Source organism: Typha angustifolia, chromosome 10 (genome assembly GCF_048772165.1).
Source record: "Typha angustifolia cultivar Huaian chromosome 10, ASM4877216v1, whole genome shotgun sequence".
Taxonomy (NCBI): domain Eukaryota; kingdom Viridiplantae; phylum Streptophyta; class Magnoliopsida; order Poales; family Typhaceae; genus Typha; species Typha angustifolia.
The window spans coordinates 9,696,135-9,708,009 of record NC_133248.1 but is presented as its reverse complement, the minus strand read 5'-3'; the positions used below and the strand labels follow the sequence as shown (position 1 = coordinate 9,708,009).

Genomic DNA, 11,875 nt, shown 5'->3' with positions numbered 1-11,875 from the left:
TGGAATTGGAAAAAGGGGTAGATGTGGGAAGGAAGCCGATCGGCTGCAGCCAGGAATGCAGGAATCTTGTGCTTTTGTTATCGTTTTCACTCTACCGACTACCCTACGAATTTCTACCATTCAACTCTTTACACTTTGGCTGCCGTGTGGAGTTATGCAGGAATTTCCTGCAGCCAGGCGATCTGACAGTCATCCGTAACGTGGAAAGGAGTGGAACTGTGGAAGGGTAAATGGTTTAAGTGATTTACGTAATCGTATGGGATATAATCGTGACAGATGGGAAACTTTTAATTGACCCCCTTTATTTTCCGTTATTTCCTATCACTATTTTCCGAATTCATCACCTATTTGTTATTGATTATTATCTTAGTTAATTCTGGAGCAGTAGTAGTACATACAGTAGTAATATGGTGACCACTGATGAGATTAGTTTAAAAGACTGAGGATTTAAAGAAGAAGACATTGATTTGAATAAGTCAAAGAGGACGTGGGTTGATCGGATAATAGTAATAAAGGATGGGTTGAATTAGAAATTTTCTTCAGAACAATCGTTCGTTTTTGGGGAATGGGTTCAGGTGGACGAGTCACTGCCAACTTAGATAGTCGTTGCCACTTGCCAGAAATTTTCTCTCACGACAACAACAGAAAAAAAAGGTGGAGAATTCGATTTGAAACTTTGAACCACCTCCATGCTACCTAATTTTTAAATAATGAATTAAATGGGATAATATAATTCTCATATTAGAAGAAGAAAAATTGGTGAGAGGTGGTGACGGTTATAAATAAGTAGAGAGAATTTTACTTAGGTATCCGAATAATTATTATTTTTCATATGAATTCTTTGAATATTTTCTATTATATATATATATATAGCTTATAATCGATTCTTTCTCTAAACAACTTTGGAAGTATAGTGATTTTTTTTCTTAGTTCAAGGATGTATACGAAGATAATTTTTTAGTTTAGGAAGCGTGCGTAGATAATAAAAAGTTAAAAGATTGTATATAAATACAGTAATAATTTAGAGAAATTTAAATAAAATTATCTTTAAATAAACATTGTATTTACCCCCTAAAATATTATCGTAGATGGTCGATGTATCTTTCAAATAGCAGATCTTAAAAAATTACATGTTGCAATGATACGAGAGTCTCCCAGTTGGTTGGCAAATTAATTGAGTTTTGAAAACTATTTTCCAAGTTACATCTTCTCTATAGTCGAAAACCTAAGTTCTTTTAAGATTTGCTTCTATAACCTATTCCACCAGTGAATCTTAAACTTTTTGGTTGCAATATTCCTCAAGTAGTCACCAAAATTCTTGAATTAGTGATTTAATCTTATTGACTACTTTGTGAGGTAAAAAATGTGTAGCCATAAAATAGATTATAATTTAGCTAAGACAGTAGAACATCTATTGCTAAAATGTCCATTCACCGAAGCAGCCTGGTTTCACTCCCACCTTAGTCTAAAGCCGAAGGAATCATAGATCAAGTTGGACTCATGGATTTTTTTCATTACAAGGCTAGATCTCGGCGAAGCAACTCGAGTAAGTCTTTTGTTTTCTTTGGTGCATTTGGAAAGCTAGAAATAATGTTATTTTTAGAGATAACAAGCTCAATCCCACTAACATTTGTGCCAAAGTTGAGGATCTAAAACAGTGGCCTCTCCATGCAAATCACCCCTCACCGGTGCATCTTGAGCAAAGACAGGAGGAGACAACATTGAGTGATCTTAAGCCAGGTAGGCACAACTTGCCAGATTGATGTTGCTTGGCGCGGTGGTCAGGAAGATGGTATAGGACTTTTTATCAACATATATCTAGACTAATTCATTAGGAGCAAAGTCATCTTCTTAGACAATTGCTTGAGCATCCTCCATGGGGAGGCATTTACTCTTCTTTGTGGGCTCGAGGCTGTGCAAGCTTATGCTATGAGTGAAGCCTACTGAATTTTTTCTGACTCTCAAACGATTATAAAAGCTATAAATGATCAAAATGTTTGTATCAATTGAATTATCTGTATCAAGTGGATTTCATCTCTCTCCTCTATTAGGTAACTTTTACGAGCAGGTGGAACAACAACACCAAGGTCCACTCCTTACCAATCTAGCTATTCGAGAATGTATTAGTATAGAATGGACCCCATCTAATTGATGATATTGGTCTATAGACCCTCAATAAAAAAAAACACCAAAAAACCCATTGGTTTTTATGATAACCATCCCTTACATGATGCAAGCCTTTTTTTTTTTTAATTAGCAATAACCCTCCCTTCCAGCCTTCAAAATCTTTCTTTACTAATTATACTATATTATAATTAATAAATATAAATATTTTTTATTGCCCCGCCCCCATTTTAAAATTTCTTCCAAATACTATTCCATTCCATAAAAAGATCCGTTTTTAATTTCAAAATATCTTCTTATATTTATTATGCACATTTTAATTATAATATTATATATATATTTTTGGCTGCCCCTAATTATAAATCCTAGCTACGCCATTGCTTCCAGCAATGGTGGCTCGTAGTAGAGTGGAGACAAAGAAGTGCGAAAAGAAAATTGATTAGAAATCTCCAAATTTTTAAATTAAGTCAGGCAAGGATGCCAGTGATGCGGAATGCCTGCTCGCTTCCCGTAAACTTAATGCTCTCTCTGCAAGCAACTTAACCCCTCACAACTCACAAGCAAGCCAGTGGTGGCCTCTTCAGCATTCCATGAACAAAAGTTGTGCCCTTTTCTGTCCCATGGATATATCATAGTACCGATCGAGGGACAGGAGATCGGACGGTGATGAGGAGAGCAAGGAGCGGCTGCCGAGCCCGGCTCAGGCGGCGTTGGCGTTCTCGATCGGGGCGGGGGTGCCGCTATCGGCGCGGGGCTTATAAGTGGGTATAGGGTGAGGTTGGGAGTGGTGGCAGCGACGGCGAGCTCGGCGTTGGCCGTTTTCCTGTGTGCCGGGGAGGCCATGGGCGGAGCTCCGGTGAGGAGGGCTTGTGTTAGGGTGGTGGTGGGTGGCCATGGGCATAACTTTTGGGCTCATGGAGTTATTTGGATCTACTGGGCTTTGAAGGCCATTATTATAGAGTTTGGGCTTTAAAGAAGGTAAAATAATAATAATTTAATTACATTTACACTCCTGAATTATAGAGTAGTATTTACTATTTTCTCGCTACAACAACAAGCCACTTAAACTTAGAGAGAGGATGAAATTAATAGAAAATAACATATTACTGTTTTATCCTTTTTCGCATAATATTTTTAACATTCCTATTGGGTGTATTAGAGGAGGCAACATAAATATTGTTTTACTCTTCATTGTTAATGGATCGGGCTTTCCGTTCACCGGCAACACCATCGCCCTCTCTTTCTCTCGTCCGTCTTCCCTCTCCTTCCCCGCCGAGACTCCGCCTTCGCCGCCAGCCGCATGGACGAGAAGAAGACCACAGAGAGTCCATTCAAGGCCGACCTCCCGGGATTCAAGAAGGAGGAGGAGGAGGAGGAGGGCAACGTCCTCCAGATCAGCCGCGAGCGGTCCAAGGAGCAGGAGGAAAAGATAGACACCTGACACCTCATCGAGCATAGCAGCGGCAAGTTTATGCGGCGCTTCCGGTTGCCGGAGAATGCCATGCATGGAGAAACGGGGAAGGAGCAGGTCAAGAATTGAGCTCGAAGTCTAATCCATTGTGATCTCTGGCTAATTGGATTAAATCCGTCATTGCGAACACAACATATCGATGAATATGGAGCTATCTGGTGTTTGTCTCATTTTCGTTTCTGTAGGACTTTGTCAGTTTAATCGATTATTATTCTAGAACGATTTGGTTTTGGATTTAGATTTGAGCTATGATTGAAAAAAGAAGAATGGGTTCCGATTTAGATTGGATCCTTTCAAGAGCACAGTGACCGACCTGAAAGTTGATTCAACCTTATATCTCTAAAGATGATATGAACACCTTAATTAGTCATACAACAATTTGAACACGCAAAGTGTACCACTCGCCATATAAGCAAAAATAATAAGTTATCAGAAAGAGGCCAAGCCGCACTTTCCACTGGCATGAGCTACCACACATCTATGTGATCGTGGAGACTTTTTAAGGATCAGATAACTACTCTCCATTGCTTTGAGTTTAAATAAATTAAAGTAAAGAAATTTTTAATACAATACACCATATATTTTATGTTTGTTTGATGTATCTGGTATGCATAATTTGATTTAAATAATGTCAAAAAAATGAGCCAGTAACACTAATAAAATTTATTATAATAAATTAGACATATAAAACAAACCAAGTCTAGCATTTAATATTATTTTTTAAGACTAATTTATGTAATGTATTTTATATCCCAAACTCTTATCATACTTACAAAAATGAATAATTATTTGGAAAGAGTGCTTTAGTTATTTTGATTGGTTTTACTTTAAAAAAAAAGTTATTTTTGATTGAAAAAGCTAGCTTTTTTTTTTCTTTTCTGATGCCGAGTAGCTAACTATTCAAAAGCTATTTGGCTTATTTATTTACATTAAATGGATCGGATTCGCACGTGCATATTTATGTATTATATTTTACCTTATTTTTAAGACTTTTCTTCGATTTCTATTCATTTTTCTTTCATAGATTTGAGTAAGTCCGCATATAATATTAAAATATTAAGTAAGTGGGTATATGATATTAAAATATTTTATAAATTAAAGCTTTCTATTCCATTATTAATCTATCATAATAATATGTGGACCTAAGCCAATTAATTTTTAGGCTCAAAGTTTTTTTTAAAAAAAAATTGTATTTAAAATCATGATTCTTCTAACATCACATAGATATTTATCATAGATATTTATCGTTCAACATCTATATTTTATTGAGTATTATATATAAGTGTTTAATCTTATATTAGAAAGTTAAAATAAGAAATTTTGTAGACTCTTGGACTCTCACCTAGTAACATAAGTGTTTAAATTGAGTTGGGTTCTAAAGTTAACGTCAAAATCTATTTTACTTAGATTGATATTCGGTCCACCTAACATATTTCACTTAAAATATCTTAAAAATATCTTAATTTTACCCTAACAATATCTAAATAGAAAGAAAATATTTCATTAAGAAAAGAAAAATCTTCCCCTATTTGACTATATAGTATGCTTTTTTTTTTTAAATTTATTTTTATCTTAAACTTATTTAAAAATATAAAAAATATTTTAACTCATCCATATGATAATTGATTGTTAAGAAAACGCTTAATGATAAATAGTTTTCGTACAGGATGTGAATGTTAATAAAAACAAAATACAGGGTTTTCTTCCAAGGAACTTATAACGACTTTGTTGAATATCAATCACATCAACCAAGTAACTTAGGTCACTAGAGTGGCTTTTTATTTTTATTTTTATTTTCTCTGATATCACTGATAGCCTTACAGATATAATTTGATATAATTTTCCTTCTAAAACATGTCCACACTTGGTTCTGTTCCCCTTTCCACCGAAATGTATCTACTTTGTTGGCTTATTTTTTTTACTAAGATTTGAGTCACGTATAAGAAATTAGTGACAGCTCAGATGTATCTTGAACGGCTCTTTTGGTGTTGACGTGTCAGTAGATGAACCGTGAACGGAGTGGGACCAAACTAGTTCGACGTGGATGTGTCAAGTCAGCTGACGTCGCAAATGACCCTCGCTGATGAGCAAATAAATAGTTGACAAGTCAGCACGAAAATAATAAAAGCTTTTAATTAATTCCTCTTTTTTAAATCATAATTTAGAGTGAACCTATGTGCCGAACGGTAGATACTTAGGCTCATAATCTTTTTAAATAATTCGTCTTAACTCTTCTGTAGAAACCAACTATATAATATCAACTCTATTCACGCACTCTCCATGCAAATTGTTGTTTATAAATTATATTTTATGTGATATGATTTTAAATACTTATACTAGTGGTTAAACCTAATAGTATACGGATCTAATTGTAATTATTCTTATTAAAAAAAATAAAAGTGCAAGAGAGGCGAGTTTTAAATGAGCCACGTGTATAGGAAGCTTTACGTTTCGGGGTCAAAGGAACATTCCCGCCAAGGCGCCAACCAACAGAGAGCCCAACAGTCAGATGGAACTCGCCACGCGGGACGACACGGAGGACCTCATTTGCCACGAGGGCAGTCGACGCCCACCCTGGTGTTGACACATCACCAGCAGCTGCCCGTGCTGTCCGGCACGTGTCCCCCTCCCATTGGCCAAGAAGGAGATTGGGATCTAGGGGGGATGTCCCTCATAGTGGAGGCTCCCGATCTCGGATATTATTACATACTAATGGAAATGATAGATCTAAGTGCGCCGCTGGGGCCATGCCTCCTTTAAAGTCGTGGCAAGTCATAATGCATTTTGATACTGCTAAAGGCTTCGATTTCAACTTAAAGTAATCCGAAACGTGATCATAACGGTATGTTGCACCTTCCGTCCATCGGTTATACACTCATCCATACTCACTTCTCTAAATAATAATTAGACGCAATGGTCTACACCAAATCACCCAACTTACCTACGCCCCCGAGGACAACTTATCTCCACCCACTAGACCAATACTACCAACGACTTTGGATAGCTTTTAGACACTCCATTCCTATATATACTCCTCCTCTAACCATCCTCCAAGATCTCTACAGCCATCGATCCACACCTAACTCTCTTCTGGCTCATTTTATCCCTCGTAATGGAAGTAGGCTCCCAGCCTAGGAAGCTTTTGACCCCACCGGCCGGGTCCAGTGCCGTATCCAACACCAACAGCCCTTTCAACTCACTGGACGCCAACGTCATCCTGGCGCTCGCTATCATGCTCTGCGGCGTGATCTGCGCAGTCGTCGTCAACGCTATGGTGCGCTGCGTGCTGCGGGTAAGGCACCGGGTCTGCTACGGGCCGGATCGACCCGGCCCAATAGCTCCCCCCTGCGACGCCCGGTTTCCGAGGAAGGACGCCCTGCGACTGCGAGCCCTCCCCACTTTAGTCTACTCGGCCGGCCTCGGCCTCGGGTTCGCGGGGACCGGATCCGAGTGCGCCATCTGCCTCTCCGAGTTCGCACCCGGGGAGCACGTGCGGGTGCTGCCAAGGTGCAACCACGGGTTCCACGTGGCCTGCATCGACCGGTGGCTCGCGGCCCGGTCCTCCTGCCCCACGTGCCGCCAGGGCCTGGAGGTGTGTCGGACCGGTCCGGCTCAGTCGGTTCAGATGGACCCAGAGGGTGCGATGGTTCAGGAAAGGGGAGACCTCTAGCCGTTTTGTTTTTGAAAGTTTGTACAGTTGTTACTTGTAAGTTAGAGAGCGAGCTCGGCTTTATATATATATATATAGCTATTTAGCTATTAGAATAGTGTGCAATATATTTGATTGGGAGGGGTACAAATTGGTTTAGGTCAACTTGGATCCAGAGGTTTTGACCCGGGTCCAAGTCCAACAATCACAATTATGAAATATATGAGCTTGGCTTGAAATTTTGCTTCAGCTTAACTACTTCTAAGACTTTAGACTTCAGCTGCCTCTCTCCCTGATGAAGACTTGCTATCAGTCTGCCAGCAACCACAATAAGTTAACCACAGTTAATGTTAAAAATTTAAAAAAAGAAGAAGAAGAAGCTTCAAAGAGCTTTCTTTATCTAAGAGAGATTGTGTAGTAGTTCCCACAACAGCGATCAAAAGTATTAATTACTCGTGTGTTTTTTTATAATACTATTAACAGGATCTAAGGGAATTTGCATTTAACATCCTATATTTTAATCTATTTATAGTTTATACTCTTTATTTTTAATATTTACAAATATCATAAACTTTATACAAAAAATTTGGGTACGGTTCGGGATTCTTCTCGTCTAGACAAGGGACTCTGAAAGCAAGAGAAAGATGCCCAATTAGCTTGGGTATAACTTGAGAGTAAAGTTAGGTGTAATTTAGTATAATTTGGATAAATATAGGATGTTAGGTAGGATTCCATAATCTTTTTAAGTATAGTTAACTTAATCTAGTAGTTTAGTTAATAAATTTAATAATAGAATATTTTCTGCACGCATTTAATAAAATATAGGATTTGATTTATAAATATTAAAGATAGATAGTGTAAACTGCAAATTGGTGTTAAATACAACTTTTCCTAGGAACAGAAAACAGAAACTGGAAAACAAGTCTGGGCATTATAGTACTCTAAAAGGTTTTCTTCTTTGATTGTGATAGAACTTCCCTTCCCCTTTTGATGGCCACTATCTTTGCGGCTAAGGAAATAGGAATACCTTTCTTTTTATCACACCCTCAAATTTATCATTTCCTCCTGGGAAAAGCCTTCTCTTTCTTGTCATCATCTCTGTCATTTGATCCGAATCGCGTTCTGTTAATTAGAAACGGCTTTTCTGGAGTATCATTTGTACAAATAAGATCGTCTAGCTATCATGATTTCTTCCTCATGGAGACAAATAGAGGATAGATGACCTCGCCAATTGTTTGCTGAAGTCTCCCTCTGACCTCTCGTACTGCTGCATTATTCAACAAAGTGATTGTGTTAGTGGGTAGGATTTCTCGCTGTGAGATTTTGATTGCCAAAAAGTAAGGAATCCACTCAGCAGGAGGGACGATAGGTTCCAGATTACTTACATTTGACTTTATACAGAAAGATTAAGAAAGACAGGGACAGAAAATATCTCCTCCCCATTATCAATTTGAAACACTTCTCTTGTCTTCTTCCTTTCTTAATGTAATCCAATCAAAATAATCAGCTAATGCTGGCTTCAGCAAGAAGGCATTAAAGAGAGTGAAACACGCAAACGACTGAAAATAGTTACCTGAGACTTACCACCCTAATAGGATTTGAGAGGTTTGGTGGAGTCTACTTGTTCCACCAATGAAGATTAATTAAGGTGCCTTATCATCAGATGACTATGAAGATCATTCTTTTTCGGCTGACAATGACAGTATCCAATCGAAGTTTATCTTCTTGCAGATCACTCCCAGCAATTGCCGCCGACCAGCAACCGGCCTGCATAAAACTCTTCTAAATCCAATAGGAAAACAAGTTCTTATTCATACCACGGGAGTAGAAACTTGCGGACTTTTAGAAAATGTTCTCATTGCTTATCTAATCTTTTTGGCATGTTAACAGCTGATACATATATATATTTTTCCTTTATGTTATAATCCAACATAATGGATGAATGCAAAATGATCGAAAATCAGAGTCACAGTATCTCCTTTTATCTCTGGGAAAACTTTCACTCTCCCGAAAGAAAAAAGATTCATATTTTTCAGCTCTTCACTAGTTGAAGTATGCGACGACGACAACATAAACAGTCGAACTATGATGGGACATGATTGATAGTTGGTGCAGATTGAGAAATTTCGCAGATGGAATTCTCGGAACATCCAGCGACACAGAGAATTCCGAGCAATAACCGAGAATCTCAAAATTAATTATGATTAATCACACCTGAGTGAAGAACTAACCTATTCTACCAAAAGCATCCAAGGAGTATTGATCCTTTGTCTAACTCATATCTAACATTTGGACTCATGAATAAAAATAAAAACAAGATCTACATTCTAACAAATCAATATCTGGCATATACCTCTATTCCAAAAAGACTATAAACTCAATTAAGCAATACTCCTCGTCCTGTAATCTTTGCCACACATCTGAAGTACAAAATGGATCAACCCTCAAATGTCATGGCAGAGCTGGAGATTTCATATATGCAACTCCTCAAAATTTAACTCCTAATGCAGGTTGAATATTATGAACTATCTCTTGCAACTGTTCTTATTTGCAGAGCGGTATAGAGACTCTGAGTCCAAAATTTAACTGTTCTTGGTTTATTAGATGCCGCTCTACAAATAAGAACAGTTGCAAGAGATTTGGACTTAGAGCGCTTCTCAATAAATAGTTGACATCCTATGGCTAATCCCATCTAAAATAGACCCAACACTTATAGAGACCGACCAAGTCGATAACACTGGCCAAACAAGCCACCAATTCATGCTTGGGCATTAAACTGAGAATCCCAAGTCAGTATCTACATGATAGCTAGTTATAACGGCAGTTGGACCACTACCAAGCAGAGGGGCAACCAACTTTCAGCATCCATAATAGCTCTTCTCCGTCAAGTAGCAGTCACAACATAGTGGATCCGACAAGGGGCAAGTGGATAGCTGTGGAGGGCAATAATGGTGGAAGGAGGATGTTGCTAAGATTTCAAATGTACCAGGGAGGCCAATAGTCACCACGACATAAGGGTCGAAGGCGACGGTGGAGAGTGAAGTAGAAGGGAGTAGAGGTGGAGTGAGTAAACAAGGGACCTATCGTGGCAAGGAATGATGACTAGAGAGAGCATCCGAGTTGGAGGCTGCCCACTGAGAAGAGGGAGAAAGATTCCGACAGAGAAGGATTCAACGGAGGAGACAGAGGAAGGTACGGACGAAAACATAGGCGAAGGAGGGACAAAACGACGTATCGATGTATCGGCGAAGGAGGGGCCGGTAAGCCTCGAGATTAGTGAGGAAGGAAGAAAAGTGGGGGAAAAACTCTATGGGGAGAAGAAGAAGAAGAAGAAAAGCCGCTCCCCTCCCCTAGCACCCGGCTAGGGGAGGGGACGGGTTGAAGATTGACCAAAAAACCCCTCTCTTGAGGGAGAGAAGGCAGCAACCGAACTCTAGGAGAGAGCAAGGGCCACGCTCGAAAATATCTTGTTGAATCACATATCTAAAATGAGATTGAGATGTATGAAATAAAAATGAGGGCCCAATATATACAACAGATTTGGAATCATAATCTTTTCCCAATATATGCAATGTTATATATGATTACTCCTAGTATAAAAAACTTTTGTTCCGTTAAATATGATCCCATGATGGAGGCATGGAGCACTTCGGACGTGGCCATGAGTAGGCCTTAAACCCATACGTTCTTAAGACGTGCAAAGACTAAACTGAGAGGTTAACATGAACTATGAATCTTAAAACCAAAACCAGATCAACATGACATTAGTATCGATATTCAAAAGGCATAATTTATCTTCGATCCAATGAGATTTAAAAACTTCATACCATTCTATTATTTCTACATCATTCTTATTAAATATAATTTGTGAGACATAAATAACTTCTATCCTATCAATTCTATAAATATATGAAACAGTCGTGAATTTTATAAATGTGTTGTAATTCCCGGAAAGTCTACTCTTACCAAGCTTAAAAGACGACTTATACAACCAATACGGAATACATACATATTTCATGTCAATTTCAACAAATAAATTATCGATTGGCATCCAGGTTAATGCTTTGAACTATTCTAATATGAAGTCCTTTGTATAGGGTAATAAACTAATAATACACACGGTGCAAATTATCATATAACCCCCTGTAGACTTGCAATTTTACAATTAAGTCGGAGTACGAGTTGAGCCGAAGTCGTCGCCTCTGCCAGCGACAGTTCCGTTGGCGTGAGCGCACGCACACGATAACGCCCGCACGTCCTTATCGTGCTTCCCACACTGACGTGGCACATACCACCTTCACCGAAAAATTGAATCGGACGGTCACCTTTTCATCCATCCCTAGCCATCTCACGGTCCAGATTTATCAACGCCGTATGTCATTGTTTTGAATACTCCCTCGCTCTACGGTGTAGCTCTCACCTGCATTTCCGGTCGGACGAAAGATTTACTTCTGTTACGTGAACACGAGAGCTGTGAAAGAATTGAATTGTTAAAGACACGCGTCGTCGTAGTAGGCGGTGTAAGAGGCGCAACGTGCATTGGGTGATGTAGATAGGAAGGGGATTCAGATTAAGTAGCCGGCTATATAAGAGGCCACACCTCCGTCCTCTCTCCTCCTCTAAGCTTCGTC

The 11,875-nt window shown here is 38.8% G+C and overlaps 1 protein-coding gene across 1 annotated transcript; it reads right to left on the bottom strand.

Annotated features, from left to right (window-relative positions):
* Positions 1-6,851: 6,851 nt before the first annotated feature.
* LOC140767956 (uncharacterized) lies at positions 6,852-7,279 on the bottom strand. Its single transcript, XM_073108014.1, has one exon. The coding sequence runs from the start codon at positions 7,130-7,132 to the stop codon at positions 7,001-7,003; it is 132 nt and encodes a 43-aa protein (XP_072964115.1). The 5' UTR covers positions 7,133-7,279; the 3' UTR covers positions 6,852-7,000.
* Positions 7,280-11,875: the final 4,596 nt, after the last annotated feature.